The sequence below is a fragment of the Mytilus galloprovincialis genome, chromosome 2 (genome assembly GCF_965363235.1).
Source record: "Mytilus galloprovincialis chromosome 2, xbMytGall1.hap1.1, whole genome shotgun sequence".
NCBI classification, from domain to species: Eukaryota; Metazoa; Mollusca; class Bivalvia; order Mytilida; family Mytilidae; genus Mytilus; species Mytilus galloprovincialis.
Genome location: NC_134839.1, coordinates 65,200,474 through 65,227,001, shown reverse-complemented (window position 1 = coordinate 65,227,001; position 26,528 = coordinate 65,200,474). Strand labels below are relative to the sequence as shown.

Here is a 26,528-nt window from a genome sequence, read left to right as displayed (position 1 = left end):
ATCGTGACATTGATAAACAATCACGACAGGTCGATTGGAGTACGTGAACATAAGTGAATTGATAAAGTCATGAAAAATAATTGTTTAATATTGCCAGGTGTCCTATTTGACAATCTTTTCCTTAACAGCAGTTAAAATGATTTTGTGTATTTAATGTAATTGCTCAATATGTATGTATCGAGAAATAATAATAAAACGACAGTCACGTTAAGGAAGTATTAAGTGAAAAATTCATATTTTATTAGTAAATACCCGTGAAACAACAGGGTGTAAAAGCTTGAGTGTTAAACTTAAGATTAATATCATTTTACATCTTAAGTGGATTAAAATGTTTTAGAAACACACAATTTACATACAGTGAGTATACAAATATTGTACAAATAATATTAATATTGGTCCAGATTTATATGTTTGAGTGTATGAGTTGATTCTATATGGTAGACTCTTTTGGTTTTAATGAGACGTTTCGAGATTTCAAATGTTTGGCTGTGAGAGTTCCTGATGAAGGCAAATCCAGGAAAGCTCTTCGGACGCAAGAAATTATTAAACGTGTTGTTTTCATTTTTTTAGAGTGTAGGTTGCACTTTGTGAATACATTTGTTTCATAAACTACGCCTATTTTAGATGTAGATATAGAATATTCATAGATATTTTGTTTTGTTTAATATGATCTCTATGTTTCATCCCGTAGAAACAAAACTTGGGAATGTTACCAGTATAAGTAAAACATATATTGGCAGCCTTGAATTCTGCGTAGACCCAAAGTGAATGTATGGGTTGTACAGAAATTAAGTTTAAGTTTAAACTTTTATTAGTTCGGTGCATATAAATGTTGAAAATATGACGCACATTCCTATATTTTGAACTTTGAATAAATAGAAGTGCATATAAGCTTTTTACTTTTGGGTATAATTTTTTTCGAAAATTCATAGTAAAGGTGGTACTTAATGGTATATAAAAGATAAAATACATGAGTCGTACGACTTTGTACTCACATTTTCGTTGACCTTTTTTACTAGGCCATAGGGGTTAATGCATATTTTTCTTTTGCTTTCAAATTGTTTATTTTACAAACGAAAACTTGTAGCAAGTTGATCATGTTGTAGATATCTTTGTTTTACCTTAACTGCTAATGAACTTTGAACTCTGCTACAAGGAAATATATTCAATCAAATATCCTCAATTTCAAATAGATGTTTTCAAACATGGTTCACAAAACAAATAAAAAAAAATATCAAGTAGAATGTTAAATTTGACAAAATGTTTTACTTCCTTGGTTGAAATATTTGTCTACCTTTTCTTCCTGAATGCACGAATGTACCGGTAAGTAGGCCTTAGCTTGTGAATTAGGAATACTTCAAATAAAAATAAAAATATATAATGCGAGTTCAAACCCTCATGAAAATAAGTTTGCTTAGGTAATTAATCGATATTCACACTTTTTGCTCGATTTTGGATACTTCTAAATTGATGGACTGTCACGACTGGGTAGATAGATACCCAATGATTATGTAAGTCTTGCTTAAAATTGAGAATGGAAATGGGGAATGTGCTAAAGAGACAACAACCCGACCATTGAAAAAAACAACAGGTCTTCAATGTAGCGAGAAATTCCCGCACCTAGAGGCGTCCTTCAGCTGGCCCCTAAACAAATATATACTAGTTCAGTGATAATGAACGCCATACTAATTTCCAAATTGTACACAAGAAACTAAAATTAAAATAATACAAGACTAACAAAGGCCAGAGGCTCCTGACTTGGGACAGGCGCAAAAATGCGGCGGGGTTAAACATATAGGGGGATGAGATCTCACAAACACCTCTAGCCAATGTAAAAAGTAAACGCATAACAATACGCACATTAAAATTCAGTCCAAGAGAAGTCCGAGTCTGATGTCAGAAGATGTAACCAAAGAAAATAAACAAAATGACAATGATATAAATAACAACAGACTACTAGCAGTTAACTGACATGCCATCTCCAGACTTCAATTAAACTGACTGAAAGATTATGATTTCATCATATGAACATCAGGCACAATCCTTCCCGTTAGGGGTTTAGTATCATACCATCATAACATATATGAGAAGAACATAACCCGTGTCATGCCAACAATTGGTTTTCGAATAAATGTGTTTAGTTCCGATGCAAAGACCCTATAAGTGAATCAATATTAACGCCAAAATATGCAATCTTTAATGACCTGACAACAGTATCGTAATTATATCCCTTCTTAATAAGTCTATTCAAAGGTTTTGTTAGTTTTTGAGGTGAATACTGACACCTTTGTGCTTTATAAAGAATATTTCCATAAAAAATTGGATGTGAAATACCTGAACGTATAAGAAGTCTGCATGTTGAGCTATATTTACGAATGATGTCCTTATACCGATGATAAAATTTAGTAAATGTTTTAACTAGTTTGTGATATCAAAAACCCTGGTGTAATAATTTTTCAGTAATACATAAATTTCTCTCGTTAAAATCTAAAACATTGTTACATACACGAGCGAATCGTACAAGTTGAGATATATAAACACCGTAAGATGGTGACAAGGAAACGTCACCATCTAAAAATGGATAATTAACGATAGGAAATGAAAAATCATCTCTTTTATCATAAATTTTAGTTTTAGGTTCTATTTTTCAAAATGTCATATACATCTTGTAATGCCTAAACTGTTTGTTATGAATGTTACGGTTAATTCAAAATCGTGTCACCAAAGTTTAATCGTAATTCTAATTTTGGTGTTGTCTTCTTTTTTATACCTTATATCGTAAAACTGTAAAAGAAGGCCAAAAGAAACCAGAGGGACAGTCAAACTCATAGATTGAAAATAAACTGACAACGTCATGGCTAAAAAATAAAAAGACAACCAGACAAATCGATTGACTTAATAATTATCAACAGCTTAAGATTAAAAAAATAAGAGCTGTCAATAATGATCAGCAAGACAAACAATTCCTGACACGGTTTCTATTCAACATAAATATTCGTAATGCAAATATATCAGTGTTATGTAATATGCAACGTGAGCGAGACCTTTTTCTTGTCTTTATGTGTATATTACGTTTGTCTTTCATTGTTGAACACTTCTTTGTACATGAGTTGTAATAAACTTGTCTCATATTTTATTGTACGAAATTTCGCTTTATATATCGAGGACATAATCCGTTTTAATCATGTTGTCCTTTCTTGTTATTAATTTTATGTGCGTTTGTGCTTATCATTTATTTAAACTCTCGATCTCATGTTGTAATTTGTCTCGGTTTATTAGGACGGCTAAACGCTTATTAACAGTCTTTTGATAGATTTTTGTCTCATTGGCAATTATCCCTCGTACCAACTCTATTTTACAAGTATGCCTGCTTGAATAGCAATTTCTATTTATTTTGTTGAAACAAAACATTTTGTTTGGATTGCGTAATTTAATTGTTAAAGATATAAACCGTCAATGTATATAACTATTTCAGGATCTTGTTAATAAACGGATACATCTCTAAAGAAATTAAGATTATAAATATTAATCTTGATACCGGATTTGAAAAAGTCCAGTTTTTTTAAAAAGTGTATATCAATATTACCTTGTATTGTTGTATTGTTGTTTTGTTTTTGATAGTTGACAGCAAGTTGGGTAAGTTGATTGAAACGTTTAATTTACAAGAATTTGCATATAAGCAAAATAAGAGCTATTGTTTTCGAAGGTAGTCACTAAATGTTTATTTATTTATTTTTCAGTTAAATTTACAAGAAAGGACATTAAAATGAATCCTCCATGTGCAAAGTGTAAAAAGACTGTTTACCCGGTGGAAAAACTCAACTGTCTAGATAAGGTATGATATTTTTTAATGTGTACTCTAGTAACAACAATTGGACAATTTGTCATAAAAAATGTTATGTAACCTAAAATTTTCTCTCTACCTAATATTTGGACAAAAAGCAAAAATGTCGGACAAAAATCAAAATTTTCGAACAAAAAAGGACTGAAACCAACGGACAAAAGGCAAAAATGACCGAAAGTAACGGACAAAAAGCAAAAAGGACTGAAACCAACGGACAAAAGACAAAAAGGACCGAAAGCAACGGACAAAAAGCAAAATTGTCGGACTAAAAGCAAAATTATCGGACAAAAAGCAAAATCATCGAATATAAAGCCAAAGCGAACAAAAAGCAAATCCCGGACCAAAAGCACCGTATCAAAAGTTGCATCATTCACGATGGATATCGTAAGTATGTCATTATAGATTTATTTTATATGTACAGTATTTAATCATATAACGTGTTTGTTTCAGTACTGGCACAAAGGTTGTTTCAATTGTGAAGTCTGCAGTTTGAAATTAACCATGAAAAACTATAAAGGCTATAACAAGCTACCGTACTGTACAACGTAAGTTAAATAAAGGTTGTGAGATGTTATTTTATAATACATGCAGGTCTAAACTAAATAGATTGGTTTACTGTTTATTCCGGTGCATCGGTCGAATTCTCAGGTTCAGTTGTTTATTTATCCCTTCCCACATTATCTACTCATTTTTTTATTTTTTTTATTTCGAACTAATCCCAGATCAAACGACCGCGTTTTTTTTTATTAACGTACAGTATGCAAATGAATACGGTTTGCATAAAAAAAAAATTAATAAATATTCATATTTTCTTTTTTCTGCAGATCAAGTTTTTCAATTTCGAGATAATTACTTTATTCGGTTCAGTTAACAATCGTGATGTCATCTGTTTCTTTTTATCTAATCAGACATTACCCAACCACAAAGTTTACAGCCGTAGCAGACACACCCGAGAACAAAAGACTTCAACAAAATACGTCAATGCAGAGTAACGTAAGTCATAAATGGGTTTCTATAAAATCAAAATGTCCTTTAATAACGTAAATCGGTTTTATTTGATCTATGAGTCAAAGGTCAACCTACTTGTTAGAATCTTTAAATCGTTTTCACTTGAAACCATACAAGAACAAATGGGTAAAACCTTGTCGCTGCTTTTTACAAAATAAAACACTTTAGGGTTGACAGTCTAATCTATAATGAATGGGAACTCGTGTTTGTAGAAACTACCTTCGTGACACTATGCGTTTGTAAAAATTGGAATATCACAAAAGGTCATGGTAAACTAAGAATCGGGACTCAAATGAACATAAGAGTATTAAAGAATATTGCATCGACTTACGTTTGATTATTTGTATCCTAAGGTTATGTCTTGTTGGTGTTTACCTATTGTCTCTATGAATGATGCACTTAGAAGAATTCATGTTGTGTTTATCTTCCAAAAACAAAGTAAAATTATATTTCCTGTAATGTCGATTCCATGCCACGTTATTGTTCTTCATAATTTGGGAAATGTTTAGCGATGTAAAATGCGTTTTATGTTTGTGTTAAAAAAATAACAATAAATGTAGCACAGATCAAATTTATTCGTTCATAGTGTGTTAATTTACGTTTTTTGATTGAGTTAAGCCTTCCAATTGATATTTTATCGTCTGTTTTTCTATGTTGTGATGTTATGTTATTGTTTCAGAAAAAGGAAGAAGGTTTGGTACTATTGAAAAGTTTAATCCCGCTGCAAATATTTGCACCTGTCCTAAGTCAGGAATCTGATTACAGTATTTGTCGTTTGTTTATGTAATTTATACGTGTTTCTCGTTTGTCGTTTTTTATATAGATTAGACCGTTGGTTTGACAGTTTGAATGGTTTTACACTAGTAATTTTGGGGCCCTTTATAGCTTGTTGTTCGGTGTGAGCCAAGGCTCCATGTTAAGGCCGTACTTTTACCTATAATGGTTAACTTTTATAAATTGTTATTTGGATGGAGAGTTGTCTCGTTGGCACTCACACCGCATCTTCCTATATATATTTAAAGCTGCTGTATAAAACAATATATAAACCTTTTATAACTGGTGACCCTATCATTTTTCTTAAAATATGATTGTCAAAAGATCAATTTACCACGAAGAATTTAATCCTGGTTCGTGTTGGTCTTTGTAGTTTTATGTGTGCTGAAATGTGGGCTTCTCATCTGTTTGTATATTTAGACCCAACATGGTGTCTGCTTTTCTTAGATTTTTAGCTTTCGATTTTCGATCCCCTCGATATTTTATTCCTAATTCAATCCAACTTGTTAAATGAATCAAGTTTTTAATCGTACTAAGTAGAATTCTTTTCATTTTAAGGTTGTATATCATAAAGAGTTTGAAGGACAGAAGGGACAGTTTACTGCAGTCGATGACTCAGGGAAACAGGCGTTTACTGAACAATTACAGAAACCAGCCCAAGTCTCTCCATATCAACTACAATCACAACAACCAGCACAAGTCGATCCACCTCAACAGGAAACTGTTGAATTGAAACGTCCTCATGGTGAGTTATCTAGTGTTTTTTGTTGACCAAATAGGAAGCATGAAGTTCCCATTTACATATTTTATCAAAATCTTTTGAGGAAAGCCTAATGTTTTGTTCGTATGTTTATCTGCATGTTTGTCACAAATGTTGGTTAATGCATAATCTGCTTTGGCTTCATCCGACCTTTAATTATACTACGTTGGTCTCCATTCCTATATTTTACTATCATGTTGATTCTTGAGAAAACAGTCACATTCTTATTTTCACCTTTTTAAGATACAGTTGCCTTGACAATATAGGAGAAACTTATATTATAGTGTCAAAGACAAACTAAACAGATGTACGCGTACCGAGTAAATTTTCGCACTTTTCTCGAAAATTTGTCAAAAGAGTTTAAAAATGATCTTTTATTGCTGTAAACATTTTTCTTTTAGGGTGGCTCCTGGGTACAAAAATTTCAGCAAAAAATTGAACCCTTTATTTTTTTTTATTACAAATTTTATTTATTACACTATTAGTTATTACTTTATGATATCGTAAAAAAATCAACCCAAAAAATCGATTCGGTTTGGCCCCAGATGACTTTTAAAATGTTTATATCATTGAAAAAGCTCCAAATTATCTCCCTTTGGTGCAAAAATGCCATTTTTTTGCCTTAAATTTGAAATATCTTTTTTAACTCATCGGTGACCTATATGTTTTATTATTGTTTTCATATAAGCTGTACATAAACTAAATAATTATAAAATTTAAGCGATTTCTGTACTTAGGTTATTTTTTTATTTCGATATTACCTCTATTTCTCCTATTAGTTCCACAGAAAAAAAACATTAACAAAAATGTATGGTTCTTCCGGAGGCAGATTGATAGCTTAAATGAACGGTGACCCCATTTTTTTAATTCATTTTTCTTTTAAGTATATGATAAAGTTCATTTATAAAAAAAATATAGCGAAATCCTATATTATAAAAAAAATTTGATTTATACCCAGGAGCCCCTTAAGCTAAATGGAAATGTTACGGGTACAACGGATTTGAGTTGTATATCAAAAAACATTTACAATTTTTATCACTGCATATTGAAACTAACTACATAAAAATTGATCGAACCCGGTGATCCTATAAATATTAAAATATTATTAAAACAGATATGCATGGCTATAGCAATAACATAATACAATTTTTATAGAGTGCTGTGGACGCATTTTTCTGAGAGAAAAATCGCAACCTAAAGTGAAAATAAATTTTACGTGCTTACTGTAAATACCTCAACCTATCATGTAAAACAAAGTTATGCTAACGACATTCTATACCAGCATTTCAATCAGCCCGATCATTCCATCGTTTCTATGACAGTTTGCATTATCGAAAAGATATACCATAGCTCTAACAATCCTAATCTTCGGATCAACGACTCTCCGTAGACAAAGAGAGGACTACTGGATTAAACAATTGGGAACTGCGACACCTTATGGTTGCAATGACAAAATTGATGGTATAGGTATTCTATCTAGTCCTTCGTGTAACTCGGTGAATGTGATGAATATTTTCAACTCGACTCTTCGACGTAGACGCAGTCATGGTCATCGCCATTATACATCACCTTCTCTGCATGATGTATCTATTAATGACTTGCTGCCATTTATACAAAAGCCGTTAGGTATTCATCACATTCGCACGAAACTTTATTCATTACCCCTTTCAAAACATCATTCTCTGTTCAATTTATGTTTGGAATCCACTGTTACAAACCCTCATTCAACCCAATACAGCTATAATTTAGGATATTGCAAGTCACAGACTTTTCAAGCCAGTCCGCATTGGCAAAGATGAAAAAGAGAAAAGATCTTTCCTTAATCTTTCCTTTGCCAACAAGGGTATCGATGGCGTCAATTTAGGCAATATCCTTCATAATAAATTAGTTCAATCGAAAATACCTCCTTATTTCAAAGACCAGTCTGTACCAATCATTTCTTATACCTATACCAAACCTATTGCAACTAAAATTTTCAATTACAAACACGTTTTGCAGGATCTCGATATTGACTTCAAGTCTAAACCTCCTGATTGCACTTGTGCTAGTTCCCAATTCACATATAATCCTGCTGGCCACGTTATTACCGGTGACCTCAACATTGTTAATAACACTTCTCTAAGAAATGTGTTATCGAAAGGTCCGAAATATCGTGAGCCTAAATCCATCAATTGGAAATACAACTTTAAAATTTTGATGGATTCAGTTGAGGATTATGCCAGACCCAAATGTTGCAAAACACCTTTTATACCTCCATGACAAATATGTTGTTGTCCTCGCAGATAAAGTCCCAAACAACATCGTTTATGTGTGTAAAACTCATTACATTAACTGCTTGATAAACGAATTAGGTATTGACAATTCACTTGGAACATCAAAAAATCAACATATACCCTCACGACACTTACCAAAGAGGAAATCCTGGATAATCATATGTCTGTTCTGTGTTCCTTTGGAATTTCAACCAAAGATGAAGAACTGGATCTTCCATCACTGTATTGGATACCTAAACTACATAAGCGTCCTTACAAACAACGGTATATTGCTGGGTCTTCCAAATGCATGATCCACGAAATCTCTTTCTAAATTATTAACATCCATTTTATCAGCAATTAAAGACGGGCTTCAAAGTTATTGTGAAACTGCCTATTCTAGAGGGGGCGTGAATCAGATGTGGATACTTAAAAATTCCAAAGATCTTTTAGAGTACATACAATCTAACTCTCTTTCATCTTGTAACAGTATTAAAACATTTGACTTTTCTACTCTTTACACTAGTATTCCACATTCCAAACTAAGAGACAAATTGAAAGAGTTGGTATTTCTTTGCTTTATAAACAAGAATGGCCAACGTAGATACAAGTATCTTGTCTTAGGGAGGGATAAATCCTACTTTGTAAAGGACCACTCTGATTCTAACAAAAAATTCTCTGAAACTGATATTATCAAGATGCTTGATTTCTTGATTGACAACATATTTGTTACGTTCGGAGGATGTGTTTTTCAACAGACTGTCGGCATTCCAATGGAACAAACTGTGCCCCTCTACTTGCCGACTTGTTTCTTTATTATTATGAGGCTGACTTCATGCAGGAACTTCTTAGGAAGAAAGATAAAAAGTTAGCAGTATCCTTTAACTCTACTTTCCGCTATATAGATGATGTTCTTTCACTAAATAATTCAAAATTTGGTGACTATGTGGAACTCATCTATCCCATCGAGCTTGAGATAAAGGATACCACAGATACAGTAACGTCGGCCTCATATCTTGACTTACATCTAGAAATTAACAATGAGGGTCGGTTGAAAACAAAACTTTACGACAAAAGAGATGATTTCAACTTTCCAATTGTGAACTTTCTATTTTTAAGTAGCAACATTCCAACAGCACCTGCATACGGGGTATATATCTCCCAATTGATACGATATTCCCGTGCTTGCATTTCCTATCATGATTTTCTTGATAGAGGGTTGCTGCTCACAAGGGAGCTATTAAACCAAGAGTTCCAAATGGTGAAGTTGAAATCATCCCTTTGTAAATTTTACTGACGTCATCACGAGTTGGTTGACCGCTATGGAATTACCGTTTCACAAATGATATCGGATATGTTCCTTACGTCGTAACTACAATCCCCTTCCCTTTCATGAATGTGACATTCCGAATTAGACTATTTACTGAATTTGATATCACATAAGCAACACGACGGGTGCCACATATGGAGCAGGATCTGCTTACCCTTCCGGAGCACCTGAGATCACCATTAGTTTTTTGGGGGGTTCGTGTTGTTTATTCTTTAGTTTTCTATTTTGTGTCATGTGTGCTGTTTTTTGTTTGTCTTTTTTCATTTTTAGCCATGGCGTTGTCAATTTGTTTTAGATTTATGAGTTTGACTGTCCCTTTGGTATCTTTCGTCCCTCTTTTACTGTATCTTAGAAATTAGCAATGGGACAAATATTGTTTTCGATATTCAGAAGCAGTTCAATGAGTTCGAAAGGCATACAAAATGTCAGGAAAATTGTGCATTTAACGAATTGAATAGGTGATAAAATTATGATCTGAAATGAATAATTTCACCGACATTTTTTTGGACTAGTTAAAATCGTGCATTTGCTAATACAGATATAAAAATGGCAGTGGCTATTCGTCCGGCTAGCCGGACAAATAGCATTTTTACGGTTTTTCGCTATTTGTCCGGTCAAAAATATAATGATGAAGATAAATCATCGTGTTTTGAAGGTTTTAAATAAAGCACGAGTTGTTTTAAAATATATTGTCTAACATCGTTTTATGAAAAAGAACTCATTCTAATAAAAAAAATAAACTATACATTTGATTCAGATTTTTTTAATTCTAATATTCTAAAGGATTTTGGGTATTTTTTTTTTTTTTGGGGGGGGGGGGGTAATGATTTTCTCTTTTGTTGTTCTGTCTATGAATTTTCTGTACGGTAAATAGTCGGGCCAATCATTACTGGCTTCATCTATGATTCCAAAAGATCCCGAATTTATTGTTTCTATGAAGTTTGGTTAAAGTAAGGCCCCTCATATGATTATGCACGATTCTTCATTTAAATTGTTCGACGATTTTTAATTCATAGGAAATTAGAGAAAAGGGCAGGCATGTGTAACCTGTCCCCAAAAATAGGATTGTGTTTTCGTTAAGATGTGTATTAGATACAACAGAAAAAAGGGGGGATACCCCAACCCTGGTGTCTTATTCCCAGTCCAGGCATATCAGTATTTTCATAGATCTCCGTTGTAATATAAATTGAAAATAATGCATCCAAGCAAGTTTAATATAGTATTTTTTCCGAATGCGTTTTGCCTCCATAAGGTAAACGGAGGTAAATCATCAATTTCACTTTGATTTCAGGCTTATTCCTCACAGTTAACATGTATACGCTATTGTTCTGGAATCACTCCTATAGACATTTCTTTAAAGCAATCACATTCTCACTGGTTTTCTCTATGACATCTTTAAATATAAATCACGATCTCCATTTCTCAAAACGTCCATTGCATACGCGCATGTGTTATCCGACACCGCGTGTGTTATCCGACACCTCATCCGGGACGCTTTCCGATTAGCCTGGTGTCCTGGCTAATCTTGTCAGTATAGCCAGGCGTGTATCAATATACTGCCTGTTAATGATTGGTTAATACTTATTTTGTCGCGCAATGTTTGTTTAACAGCTGTATCCAATCAATTCTTGTTTAACATCAATTAGTAAAAATTAGACTGTAATATTTTTCTTTATTAATTGATGTATAGTGTTATCATATCTAATTATTAGTATGGTGATAATTAGTCAGCAGAAAAGGGTTAATTCTTATCAGCAATCGCCTGGTGAGAAAGTTAAAAGTTTAAGATTTCACATAACCAAGGTGTGAATTGGATTTCAATTTTGCTGGTTTACATCAAACATCAAATTTATGCAAATATTTATTCAGCCTCACTTTAGATTCAGAGTCAACTGGCACTGAATCGATCACATGGTATTTGTTCCCCACCTGGCCCTTACGACGTGCAGCTAGATTGGGCCGGATACCAGGCTACTTTCCGATAGGCTATAGGCCGCTAGAGGGCGCAGAATTATTCGAGTTACGTCACATGACATTTTTGTTGCTATTAAAGATTTGCGCATCCGCAGACGAATGGCCGGACGAATAGAGATTTTTAACTATTCGTCCGGCTAGCGGACGAATAGACACTCCGTATAAAAATTGCATCTTCTTTTTTAATACAATGGTGGATAGTTGTCTCATTTGCAAAAATTTCACATCTTTATATTTCAGAGGGTGGTAAAGGGTTATTTTCGTGCAACGTGACCGCCGCTTTTTATTTCACGTTTAACGTGTTTTTATTTTATTATTTGACGTTCAGTCGTGCAAGACGGGTGCCTCGTTCAACGTGTTCTGCTTATTTAATTTTACGTGCATCGTGATTTTCAGTCTTATTTTGCGTGCTCGGCATTTTTCAAATAAGATTCAAACACTAGACAGGGATCGTCAAGAAATACTTTTTTTTTAAAGCCGTAAACCAATTATATCATAAATGTGTATACTAAATCGGGAATATCAAGTAAAACAAAGAGTTAATATATACAAGAAGGCAGCACCTCAGTCACAAAAGGTTCAAATTAAAGTATTTATTTTTCGTGCAACGTTCATTACAGAAATTATTTCACGTTCAACGTGAAATTATGTCTTATTTCACGTTTTTATCGTGCAAGCACACACACACCCTTTTACCACCCGCGTTTCATATTGATTAGATATAGTAAGATGTGGTATGAGTGCCAATGAGATAACTCTCCATCCAAGTAACAATTTATAAAAGTAAACTATTATATGTCATAGTACTGACTTCAACAATATACTATTGTACATCAGATTCCTGACTTAGGACAGGTGCAAACATTTACAGCGGGATTGTTTTGATTGATTGTTTTGATTTATTCTAGCACCAGAACCAGAGCCAGAACCCACACAAGACATTCAATCTGCCGATGATGACGTAAGTTATTTAATGATAATTTTTTATAGTTTAGTTTATAGCAATAAAAAAAGAGAGAAAGAGATATATACTACAATTCAAATAGAGCTGAAGACAATATTGTTTGAAAAATTTAGGAATATTTGATGGATGTTAGCAAACTTCCATGGACCGCTATGTATCGTTAAACTTAATGAGAAAAGACGTAGGGAACGACCATTTAACATCAAGGGGGATGTTAAGGGGAGGGGTTATGTTTTTTTAAAGTAAAAATAATATTCTGATACTCGATTTGATGAAGAAAAAAATATTATGGTCAACCAGAAGACAAAACAATGTAATCTGAATCCAGATTTGCCCATAGCTTATAGTGTTTAATTTTAAAAAAAAATAATTTGATTGATCGAAAAACTAACAAAAAAATATTTGGAAAGCTGATTCTTGTTCTCTATCTTAACTTCAGGCTATATATCGTGCTCTTTATGATTACGCAGCAGCCGATGATGACGAGGTTAGCTTTAGTGAGGGAGATATCATTACAGATTGTGAAATTATAGATGATTCTTGGATGACAGGTACAGTGATGGCTACTGGAGAACAGGGAATGATGCCATCGAATTATCTGGAAAAGATTTAACAAACGTTACCTTAACAGATTTTTATTTGTGTTCAGACTTTAATTCAGTAGTTATTTGTTAACCTATTTTACAGTTCAAAAGTATTTTTGTCCTATGTCCACAGCAAAAAAATGTGCTTCAAAGATAAATGTTATGAGAGCTTTTGTAGTCTCAGATAATTTTTGTTGACATCAGCCAATCTTAGCTTCAATTTTTCTTGGATGACATATTGCTTTTTAACAACTGAAAGTATTTTCACGTTATTATATCAATAGCAAGAAATATCTAATTGCACAATATTGCGCAATAGCAAGAAATTTTCAATTGCGCAGTTTTTATGACATATTCTTTAAAAATTGCGCAGTTTTTATGACATATTCTTTGAAAATTGGAGTTATCTTTCTTTGTCTAGAATAGTAGTTGAATCAACTTAAATCATTGTTTTATACAATATACAATGTATAATATATTCACTTTTACTACCAACTAATAGATTAAAACAATCTTTACCATTCAGTGATTATAAACACTTTTTTTATATTTTACGATGTATTTAAATGAGTAGTTATTGTTGCAAACTCCATTAGAAATTTGAATAGAGATCAGTTTTGGAATAAGGGAAAGGGGGATGTGAAAAAAAATTGGAGGGGGTTCAATTTTTCTCATTTAAGATTTAATAAATTAAAACGAAAATTTCTTCAAACATTTTTTGGAGAGGATTAATATTCAACAGCATAGTGAATTGCTCAAAGGCAAAAAAAAAAATTTTAAGTTCATTAGACCACATTCATTCTGTGTCAGAAACCTATGCTGTGTCAACTATTCAATCACAATCCAAATTTAGAGCTGAATCCAGCTTGAATGTTGTGTCCATACTTGCCCCAACCGTTCAGGGTTCAACCTCTGCGGTCGTATAAAGCTGTGCCCTGCGGAGCATCTGGTTGGCTCATATATCTAAACCCGAAGCATTTCGAGCAAATCTTTCACAAAACAAAATTGTTCTTTAGGTCAAGATCTCTCTGGCTTTAAATTTTCAGACCATTCAGACAACCCGTTGTTGGGTTGCTGCCAAGGTGAGTGACACAGGCTCTTTGGAGCCTTTAGTTTCAATTTTTCACCAAAACAGTTAGTATGTCCTAACTAGAGACCCTTAAGAGCCTGTGTCGCTCACCTTGGTCTATATGCATATTAAACAAAGGACACAGATGGATTCATGACAAAATTGTGTTTTGGTGATGGTGATGTGTTTGTAGATCTTACTTTACTGAACATTCGTGCTACTTACAATTTTCTCTATCTATAATTAAGTTGGCCGTTTGGTAACAGAGTAAAATATTTTGTAAAAATTTACAAAAATTTGTCAAATTAATGAAAATTGTTAAAAGTCGACTATAAAGGGCAATAACTTATAATGGGTCAACAGACGATTTTGGTCATGTTGACTTATTTGTAGATCTTACTTTGCTGAACATTATTGATGTTTACAGTTTATCTCTATCTATAAAAGTATTCAATATAATAACCAAAAACGGCAAAATTTCTTTAAAAAATTACCAATTGGGGGGGGGGGGGGGGGGGGTAGCACCAGTTGTCCAATTTATCTGATTATCTAAATATTTCAGGGAAGATATATATTGACTTGATAAACTATTAAACCCCTTGTCCGATTTGCTCTAAATGCTAGGTTTTCAGAGTTATAAGCCAAAATCTACATTTTACCCCTATGTTCTATGTTTAGCCATGGCGGCCTACTTGGTTTATTTGCTGGTCACCACACACATTTTTTAAACTAGATACCCAAATAATGATTGTGGCTAAGTTTGGTTAAATTGGCCGAGTAATTTCAGACAAGAAGATTTTTGTAAATGATTACCAAAATTTACGAAAAATTGGTAAAAAGTGACTAACCAGAGGCTCTAAAGAGCCTGTGTCGCTCACCTTGGTCTTGTGTATTGTAAACAATGGACATGGATAAATTCATGACATAATTGTGTTTTGGTGATAGTGATGTGTTTGTAGATCTACTTTACTGAACATTCTTGTTGCTACAATTATCTCTATCTATAATGAACTTGGCCCAGTAATTACAGTGGAAAATATTTTCTAAAAATTTACAAAAATTTATGAAAAATGTTAAAAATAAACTATAAAGGGCAATAACTCCTTAAGGGGTCAATTGACTATTTTAGTCATGTAAACTTATTTGTAGATCTTATTTTGTTGAACATTATTGCTGTATACAGTTTATCTCTATCTATAATAATATTCAAGATAATAACCAAAAACAGCAAAATTTCCTTAAAATTACCAATTCAGGGGCAGCAACCCAACAACAGGTTGTTCGATTCATCTGAAAATTTCAGGACAGATAGATCTTGACCTGATAAACACTTTTACCACATGTCAGATTTGCTCTAAATGCTTTGGTTTTTGAGTTATAAGCCAAAAACTGCATTTTACCCCTATGTTCTATTTTTAGCCATGGCGGCCATCTTGGTTGGTTGGCTGGGTCACGCCACACATTTTTTAAACTAGATATCCCAAAGATGATTGTGGCCAAGTTTGGATTAATTTGGCCCAGTAGTTTCAGAGGAGAAGATTTTTGTAAAAGATTACTAAGATTTACGAAAAATGGTTAAAAATTGACTATAAAGGTCAATAACTCCTAAAGGGGTCAACTGACCATTTTGTTCATGTTGACTTATTTGTAAATATTACTTTGCTGAACATTATTGCTGTTTACAGTTTATCTCTATCTATAATAATATTCAAGATAATAGCCAAAAACAGCAAAAATTCCCCAAAATTACCAGTTCAGGGGCAGCAACCCAATAACGAGTTGTCGGATTCATCTGAAAATTTGAGGGCAGATAGATCTTGACCTGATTTTTTCCAGTTTTTTCAAGAAATTTTTTTTTTTAAATTTTTTATGAAAAAGGAAAGTTGCTGATAGAAATATTGTTTAATTGTAATTGATATGAAATAGTGCATTTATACATGTAAAACTACATAAAAAGTACAGCTCTAAAAATGCGTTGATGAATATTTAACTAAAGCATGTTTTGATGTGAATGGAATGTTTTCTTTCTTGCCTATCATCGTGAGATATAGTAATCCTGCATTCTCTTGTCAACATTATCAAAATTAACAACAGTTTGCTTAAAAGATTTTAAGACATCAAAATAATGGATATAACCCCGATTTCATGGAGAACTCTGTACATCTGTACATAGAAATGTGATAGTAGGGGGAAACAAGAGGCTTCTAAGAGCTCGAATCGCTCACCTGTAATGTTTTGCTTAAATCTTTCATCAATGATTATTTTTGCTTTTCAATATATATTAACGAGTGGCTTAAGAATTCCATTCAAATGTTCCTTGTACATGTCATAATTTCTTGAAAAGCAAAAATAAATGCCATTTACCCCTATGTTTCATTTTGACTATAGTGGCTATGTTTCTTGACGTACAAGGAAATAAAATACAAAATTTATTCTAGATACTCTGAAACTCATTCAGCCAAAGTTTGGCTGAAATTGATTCAGCAGTTCCAAAGAAGATTTATTTTGAGTAAACAAACTAGATGAATAAATTGTGAAGAATTGCATTTCAAGGGCAATAACTCTTTAAGTGCACATTCTCAGGCTAAGACTTTTGATCAAAAGGTAAAATCACAAAAATACTCTGAGGAAAATTCAACGGTAAAGTCCCTAATCACATAGCAAAATCAAATGACAAAACACATCAAACAAATGGACAACTGCCATATTCCTGACTTGGTACAGGAATTTTCAAATGTAGAAAATGGTGAATTTAACCTGGTTTAATAGTGCTAAATCTCTCACTTTTATAAGTCTCATCAAATTCTGTTATATTTACAACGATGCATGAACAAAACAGACATAATAAATAAGTGTTGTGGTGATGTTTTGATCACATCAACTTGAAACTTGGAACGCATATTCACTGTGTGTTGCAGTCAGTGAAATATTGTAATGTTTATTAAAAATTACTTCCATTGATCAGTAAAATACAGATATATAAAAGACTCTATCTAAGATGTCTAAAAAATATTTTTCCACAACTGAAGGTTACAAAATGTAGAATCTTTATATCTCCTTTCCCCAATATAAATGTTGCAAGTTTGACAAAAATGTTGACCAATAAAACTATTCTTAGTTTATCAATTCAATCATGAGTGAGTTTATAACAAAATCTTATATGGCAACTGACTATAAAATTTAAGAATAGACGACTTGAAACAATACTAAATATGTACTTTCACAGTAGTACAATCTGTCAATATCTATATTTTGGCTTTGATAAGGTCATGATTTTCTCTGACTGTGATGACGTCTTAACACTAAATTGTAAATTGTTTAAATTATAATTTAGTCAGTTGATTTTTTTCAATTGAATTGTTTCATATTTTTCATGTTGGGGCCTCTTAAAGCTGACTATATGGTTTTGGTTTTTCTCATTATTGAAGGCCGGATGGTTACCAATAATTGCTTACATCCACTTCATTTGAACTTTAGTGAAGAGCAATCTCATTGGCAATGATACCATATCTTATATCTAAATTTGCAGTAAAGACATAAAAGAAAAGATATTAAATCTAGGATAACAATATAACTTTATTTGCAGTACAGTTGACTACACTGCTATAATACAATAAGCTTATTTACACAGTCCAGTTATCCTGTCAAAAGCTGTTAAACGTGCACATTTTTACCAGATAATAATTCTGAAATTTAAAAGTAAATTGGATTTTTCAATATCTTTAAAGCAATTTCTAAATTACCACTTTAAAATTCAAATATACCAAACAATTTGTTCGAAAATTTGGTTTTGACTAAAATCATCGACATTTTTATGACACAATCAACACCAGTCTGTAGAGGTGACATATTAATCCTAATGTGAATTTAGGCTTTTTTTCTTTCCATAAAACGCATTCAATATGATGCACATTAATGCAACTCAGCGAATATATAAACTGGTTCAAATAACTCTGCTTTTATATAATTTATAATTACACAAATTGGTGTGTTTTGCTTACAAATGCAGTATTTCATTCTAAACTCTACTAAACAATCTAACATGAAAAAATTAAAAATTCAAATAAAAACACTATAAACGTCGTCCTATATCCTTATCACAAAAGTAACTGATAGAAGATTAATTAAAATGTAAATAGAGGTTTGGATATAAAGACCACTAAAGAAAATGAAACGAAAATGATAATGCTTATATCCCTATATTTAATCTAAAGCAAGGCAATGAAAATGAGAAGAAAAAAAATTGCCCGACGCTTCAAATATTTATAAATTAATTAAATGTATGGCATCTTTGAAACAACCTGTAATGAATATTAAAATCTAATGAATAACGAAATTTGAAAGTTTTTGGAATTGGAATATGCTTTCTTCAAAAAAAAATATCTAAGAAAAAATAATAGTTTATTTCACTGAAAGTATGTGATAAATGTCAAGCACAGTTTGTGAATGTAGGACATGGCTGGCTTAATAATCGCTCAAGTGATCAAGGCAGCTTTAACTATTAGGAAGCAAAGCTCATAAACTGATATGTTACCTATTAATAAATTATGTGGTACTAGTACTCTTAAGCCTCTCTATAAACCAAATAAATGCGCTACATATTTTTTAAGATTATACTTGTAAAAATTAATAACAGACAATGAATTTTCAAAATCATTATATATGTCATTCTGTTAAGATTTAAATTTCAGAATTTTAATTTTAATTATTTTTTTTTTCCTTGATTTTTTTTTTATCTCTGCATTCATTCTGAATGTCTTGCTCCAGTAATAAAATTACTTATTTCTTTAATGGTGTAACTTAAAATCCATACATTTACTGGCTTTGTTTACAACATTAAAATCTCAATATAAAACATTAAAAATTCTAAAAAAAAAACCACTGAAAAACAGTAAAATTGTGTGAAAAGGACAAGAAAATGTGAAACTACAACTATTCACCAGTTCATCAAAACAAGAGTATTTTCTTCCGGGTATACTTCTTAAGTTTAAAACATAGATATCAATCACATTGTTTTAAGATATAATTACTCTTTCCATAAAATTGTTAGTTAGAAAACCAATGAAAAAGTATTATATTTTTTCTAACATATGCATCACACTATGAATCTGAACTAAGACAGAGACATTATTTGTTTACTCTATATACTAAACACCATATCATAATATTATAATAATTAACTATAACTTCAGGTTTTACTGTAAGAATGAATCACAATTATTTATTTTTTCAAATAAATGGGATTCTTTAAAAATATTTAATAAACAAAATGTTTCTGGTTATGACTTGAATAAACTATTTCTACTTTTATACAAATAAAACCATACATACAACCCAGAGATAACACATAACCATTCAATCTCTATAAATTACGATTGTCCAAATATTATCATATGACCTGAATGCCCATAAAGAAAGTGGCCTAAATCCAAGCAGCAAGCTTTGCAAAAGCTTCAACAAAAAGAAGACAATTTGATTCCAAATTTATCTACAATACTGAATTTCATATTGCACAGTTATTATCCCATGCTAAAGCAGTAACATACCACTAAAGAGAACATTCTTTTCCTTTTTAAGCTTTTATCTTTCAAAAGAAGTGTAACAGCGAAAAAACAAGAATCTAGCTCTACAAGAATACTGATTGATATTACTATGTATCTATATATCTACTTGGAAACATGATAATGAATTCTTTTTTTTAAGAATTATAAAATTGTAGGACTAACAGCAATATGAACCATGCTATTTTTTTGATTTATTTTTTTTCATTTATCCACTATAAATTCAAACATGCAAGAGTCTTGAAAGGCTATGTGTACACTCACTATGTATAGTAAATCTCTAATTTTGATCATGTTAACTTTCAGTTGACAAACATATTTTCTTACAAATTAATACATATCTGACTTCCTCCCTTTTATCAAAGCACCTAAATAAAATATGCAATAGTTATAATGAGCTATATTTAAAATATCTGAAACGGACAAACAGACAATCAATATACACAAAAATAACATGATAAAGCATAACAGGGGAGGTAACTCAAAATTTTATAAATGTTTAGCTAGAAATAAGTCATCTGTGTACTACTTTTTGACAGTCTCCACATAATTTGATGGGAGCATTCCACGTCTTCCTGTTGCTTCCACTGTACCCTCCATCCATCCAGCATCAATTGGTTGACAAAATATGATGTGGTCTCCCTCGTTAAAACTAACTTCATCATCATCGGCGGCCACGTAATCATACGCTGCACGACAAACCATCTAAAATTTACAAATAAAGAAAACAAATGTTACTTGATTAAAGTTCAAGGATTAAATGATAATACATCACATTAAGTTAACATTATCAATGATATATATATATGTGAATGAGTTCACAGTCAAATGTATCCAGCCAGATGGACAAAATTTATACAAAAAAACAATAATTTTTAATAACATATACCGGTACACAAAAAAGAGATTACTATAAGCTCAAGGCTGGTCTTATGCTATAAAGCATTGGATTTTTTTTAATGGTGCACATAACCTAAGAAAAAATAATCTCATTTGAACGTGAGTGCTTGATGGGTATACACAAAATACCTGGAATGCTTTACAGTGCTCAATGGTCATAAAAAAGATTTACAAAATTTTCTTCAAAGTTACTTTTATAGTTTCCAAGCTTAATTCAATATGTGCTTTTCAATAATATTGAGCTAGATGACACACAATAAATAATGATACTGTGCAGTTTCTGGTGGATAGCCTACAAGTATGTTAGGATAAAGGTATATTGTACTACTTCATTTGAAATCATTGCTGAAGATCATTATTCATTAATAAATTAATAACATTTGATACCATGAATGAATTATGGATAGAAAATATTTATTTCAGGCTTTGGCAACTAAGGCAGTGGTCTTTTATCTCGTTTACTTGAACCTTTGAAAAAATCTATGACTATTATCAAAGGACAGTACAAAAAATATGGAGTATATATGAAAATGTTGACAAAACTCTGGGGATGGCAATGTGTAAATATAAAAGCGTGCTTAGGATGGCCCCTGTACTTACACCTTTGCCCGTGGTATCAAAAGACAATTCACTTTCATCTTGTTCCTGTAATGTTATATATCCAAACCAGATATGATAATTCACACATTCAATGTTGTGGGTTTTATTGTTCAGGGCATAAATACATCAGTGATGACCACACGAAACAAATCAATCATCTTTGGGGTTTTTATTATATGTAATAAATTTCGAAAATTCTATGGTATAAGTAAATTGGGACAATCATTGAAAACTTGCCTACTGTGACCCTTCAAGTTTTATGTTAAATGTTTTCGTTATCTATGTTTACTCTATCATTTTAATATAATTTTTAGGCTTATGTCAGTGGAAATTTTTTCCACTGAACACTATAACTGTACGGTAATTTGTATAGATATATACATCTGCAAAATGAATTGGTATATGTATACACATCTCCCCAAGTAATCAATATAGTTATACTGAGCGTTACTGTTATGTTTTGGAGTTAAGTATGATGTCTATGTTCACTGTACTAGTACACTTATTCATTTAGAGGCCAGCTGAAGCCTGCCTTTGGGTGTGGGATTTTCTTGCTGTGTTGAAGACACATCGGTGGCCTTTGGTTGTTATCTGCTCTTTGGTCTTTGACATGTTCTCCATTTCCATTCTCAATTTTATACACATTTCCCCAAGTAATTTGAATAGTTATCTAACTGTAACTTACTCCTTTTCCAGAAAATCTATCTGCTTCTTGTGGTGGTGGTGGTTGGGCATACTGTTGTGGTGGGGGTGGTTGGTTTCTTGGTTGTTGGGTTCCTGCAGCTGTTTAAACAGAATGTTCATTAAAGATGATAAATAAATGAAATGCAAATTATCAAATAAATGTTTGATTTTTAAATAAATCTATTACAGTGTTCTTGATCACACATTTTTTAAAACTTTTTTGTTGTTGTTTTATCAAACATTTTTGTCAACGACCTTGAAAAGAGAATTTAATCATGCTTATTGAGACAGTAAGGAGTAAGCGAACTGCCATAATATTAAATAAAGCTATTAAAGAAGTTATGATGCAGCAATATTAATCAATAGGAAAGAAAGAAAAGTACTGCATTAAATTTCAATGAAAATTATATTTAGTTGTTATCAAAATTAACCCTCAACTTGAGTAAAACACATTTTCTTCAAAAGTTCATACTCAATGTCAACTACAATCAATGCAATTAATTTAAAACGACAAACATACAATACTGTCCTGTTACTGATCCCCATCTGTCGTTTATTGGGTCATAATCCGAAATGGAACCAACTTTTCTTTGTGAAGCGGGATTTTCCACTGAAATTTTATACACAACATAATAATTAATTGGTTCCTCTGATGAAATTTTTCAATGTGAATGAAAACTGAATGTGGCATTCAAAATATATCAATAAAGTGTGATTATACAAACTAGGTTAAGAACAACACAACATGATACTAAAACAACAAGTACAGTACATACAAACAAATCTTTTAATGGTACATCTTACTTAACTACATATCAACAATTTATTTCAAGAATTTTCCCATCAAAACAATCAAGGACAAGAACATGTATATAATTTTCTGACTCGTACGTTTGAAGACATTAAGTTACGAGAGCTTCTAAAACAGGGTGATACGAGATCTGTTTTCATCCAAACAAAACATATAACTTTAATTTAAGACTTTCATTTTTGAATTATGTTAAAATTGGGATAATTTTAAACAAACTCAAATCATAAGTAAACTGAAAAAAAAATGTATATTTGGAAGTAGAAAAAAATATTTTAGTCTTTCAAATCTCCCTGAACACTTGTGTTTTAACTTTGAAGAACTTACAGTTAACAAACTTTCAAATACCTATAATTTCCTTTTTACAAAACAAAATCTTACACACAAATTTGGCAGGCCAAATATGCCCTTTATAACACCTCCACCTTTGCAAAAAGTGGGTCTACAAACTTCCACCTTGAATACAAACATGTTGTTCAACTGTATACAATTTCCCCAACAGAAATAGGACTACTAGATTGGTGTTCATGCAAATATTGTATAGACGAAAAAAGTGCTTGTAAAAATAGGACATTCACTTTTTCATTTCCTACATGTGTATTGTCAATCAAACTTTAATAAGTTATAGATAGAAGGCACTAGTATTAATGAGTATGCAAGAGAAGCAACTGAAATAAGATAAGCTGATTGGTCAGTACTAAAAATAATGTTTAATATCAATATTAAATAATACTATTTGCAACAACATGTACCAAAATGTCTGCTGTTCACATCATATTATTTTGGTAGTTTATGGTAACCATGGTGTTCTATGCTGATATCTTTTTTGTGTTGTGGGTATCATTGCCCAGAAACCAGTTCTTCAGAAAGGATTATTTTGAGAAGAAATCTCTCTCATAAAAATAGGCAATTTTGACCAAGTAGCAAGGGCTATCTCATAAGCATATACCCAACTTCCATCTCTTATAACATTAAATCAACACTATACTTCAGCTTTAAGTTTCATATTGGTGTATTTCATTGCATTATAAAAGATTTCTAATCATTCACTTTTAGCATTATTATTACTGATGAAGTTAATAAATAACATATGCAGTATGCTACATTTAATTATGTTATGTTTAAATATCTATTAGAAGTGCCTTTGATCCACTACACCCAATACCATGGTTTTACCTAGCATTTAAACATGCAAATTGTTTAAGTTCACCACAGTGATCTTAAAATAAATTCATAATAAGAATACACCAGGAATCAAATTTTCTGTTTAATTTGTTAAGTTTCTTTTATTAAAAACATGTTTTTATGCACTAAACTTTACAATATTTAATCTAAACAACTGCCACCCTTAATAATGAAGGCTTAATAAGAAAAACAGCTGAGCAGTAACTGACATGGTTCACTGAAAAGTTTTAAAAGCTTTAATGATATTAAACAATTATTATTCTTTTATCATGTGATCAAATATCCTCCCCTTTTAGTTATTTCCCTTGATTGACTTAAATACCTTTATTTACAAATGCAAGAAATAATGGATAAGAAACAAATCCAGCTGACAACTTTTTTATATGGAAACCCTGAACCATATACTATCAGGCTGCTTAGAAGAAAAGGAGAGTATACATCAACCAAAAGAAAATGCATTATAATTTTGAAGCAAAGTCAAAGAAATTTAAAAAAAATTATTCTGCTAAAATGATAAACATTTGTACCAAACTGTATCAAGTTGATATAAAAATATAAGAAGAAGCAAACATATTACAGTGAAAATCCTTGATGAGTCAGATTTTAGAAGACCACATCAGCATCCTACATTAATTCTAAGCCTTTGTTAACAAACACCTTTAGTGTTATCATAATTTTAGGTTGGTCTTTTTATTATCAAAAATAGTTTCTAAACCATAATTTCTATAAAAAAAAAAAAAAGGAAAAAGAAAAAAGAAAAGAAAAAAAACAATGTTTTCAATACTTTTTTAATTTTTTTTTTTTTTTTTTTATTTGAATTATTTTTTTAGGTAACAACTGTAGATTCATGAGATAGATGAATAAAGAAAATATTTCATATATTTCTACACTGAGTTACGCGAGAACTATATTTATCTTTGTACTTGAATGATGCTGATGTTAAAATAAAAAAAAAACACAAAAAAACATGACCACATTTAATCAAACAAGTCCACTGTAAAAGTTGGAAAAAAGCAAAAATAAAAAGTACTGAATTATTTACCTGAACCTTCACCATCTATAGAAATCAATTTTGTTTTCATTATATTTCATGTCATTAAACCTGTCAACATCTTGGTTAACCAATAATAACATAGATAAGATTTTATACTTTGGTACTTTGATTATATAGCTCTTCCAACTGTTTCAGTTTTGATGAATTATGGACTTCCAAATATTTAGCTTTGAGCGTTCCTGATGAAGGTAAATCCAGAAAAATGCATCGAACACATTTAAATTTATATCTTCTTTTCATTTTTTGATTGCATTTATGTAATCAGAGGTTTCTGTAATACCCATTGGACAGCTTTTATTTTTTTAAAAAGACATGCTTTAATATAAAATACTGGTAATACAATTAAGAAGTAAAAAATATTAAGTTGGTAACAACATGAACACGAACTAGATTAAAAGATAAATAATTATAAAAACCTAAAATAAAAAACAATTAGTGAAAAAACATGCCAAAACATTTCACTGGTCAGATGTATCAGTAACAATAATGTTCAACATACTCATTAAATTCTGTATAAGAATAGTGAAGTATTTAATATTTCACAAATAATATATTAAGCAACATACCCAATAACAACTTATAAACAAGGAATAATTTTAATCTGGAATTATTTTGAATTCTGGAAAATTGTTTAGAAATGTATGATGAAAACTAACCTAATTAAACAGGGTTAGTTAGCTATGCACGCATGGTATAAGGTTTATTTCACTTTCACTGAATTATTCTAATATGAACTAACTAACCCCATCATGGCTTACCCTATTTAGTTGGGTTAGTTTTCATCATTTGTATTTATCAATTTTCCACAATTCCAAAATTATTCCAGATTTAAACAATTCCTGGTTTTTACATATTTTTACACATAGATTTCAAATGTTAGGGAGAAAAAATTGTTCACCTAATTTGCCTTAGACAAATGGATACTTTATCATTGCCAAAAAGCAATTCTACATAAGTCATGTCTGATTAAAAAAACTTTAAAAGTCAATAGTAATAGGATATTTCTTCTAATTTCTCATAGATGTATATTGTAGCATCACTCTACCAGCTTGCCTTAAAACTTGTTCCCTTAAAGTTTGTTTTTACCTATTTCTCCATCTAGATTAAGCTGTGTAAAGATTATCTAAATTTGGTGTAAATCCTAAACTATAAATGGGGTCTATTTTTGCATACATGT

The 26,528-nt window shown here is 31.4% G+C and overlaps 2 protein-coding genes across 23 annotated transcripts in view; one reads left to right on the top strand and one right to left on the bottom strand.

Annotated features, from left to right (window-relative positions):
- Positions 1-246: 246 nt before the first annotated feature.
- Positions 247-13,659, top strand: LOC143064133 (LIM and SH3 domain protein 1-like). Of its 4 annotated transcripts, none has more exons than XM_076236749.1 (7): positions 247-357; positions 3,741-3,835; positions 4,295-4,389; positions 4,753-4,837; positions 6,185-6,371; positions 12,851-12,903; positions 13,346-13,659. In XM_076236749.1, exons 2-7 carry the CDS (start codon positions 3,767-3,769, stop codon positions 13,517-13,519), a joined length of 663 nt encoding a protein of 220 aa, XP_076092864.1. In that variant the 5' UTR covers positions 247-357; positions 3,741-3,766; the 3' UTR covers positions 13,520-13,659. The 4 variants fall into 4 exon arrangements, with proteins under 4 accessions (XP_076092864.1, XP_076092862.1, XP_076092866.1 ...); XM_076236747.1 differs by lacking the exon at positions 247-357 and adding an exon at positions 1,265-1,323; XM_076236751.1 differs by lacking the exon at positions 247-357 and adding an exon at positions 1,489-1,511.
- Positions 13,660-18,115: 4,456 nt separating this feature from the next.
- The window catches only part of LOC143064130 (LIM and SH3 domain protein F42H10.3-like), a 35,207-nt gene continuing 26,794 nt past the window's right edge, over positions 18,116-26,528 (bottom strand). For 15 of the 19 annotated variants that reach the window (XM_076236738.1, XM_076236733.1, XM_076236739.1 and 12 more), the window contains 4 exons: positions 22,825-22,914; positions 22,306-22,403; positions 21,621-21,665; positions 18,116-20,825 (listed from right to left, as the gene is read on the bottom strand). In XM_076236738.1, coding sequence (XP_076092853.1) covers positions 20,646-20,825; positions 21,621-21,665; positions 22,306-22,403; positions 22,825-22,914 — 413 coding nt within the window. In that variant the 3' untranslated portion in view covers positions 18,116-20,645. Of the gene's footprint in view, positions 20,826-21,620; positions 21,666-22,305; positions 22,404-22,824; positions 22,915-25,339; positions 25,355-26,528 lie in introns of all 19 variants that reach the window. The other 4 variants (XM_076236728.1, XM_076236740.1, XM_076236741.1 and 1 more) reach the window with 4 other exon arrangements.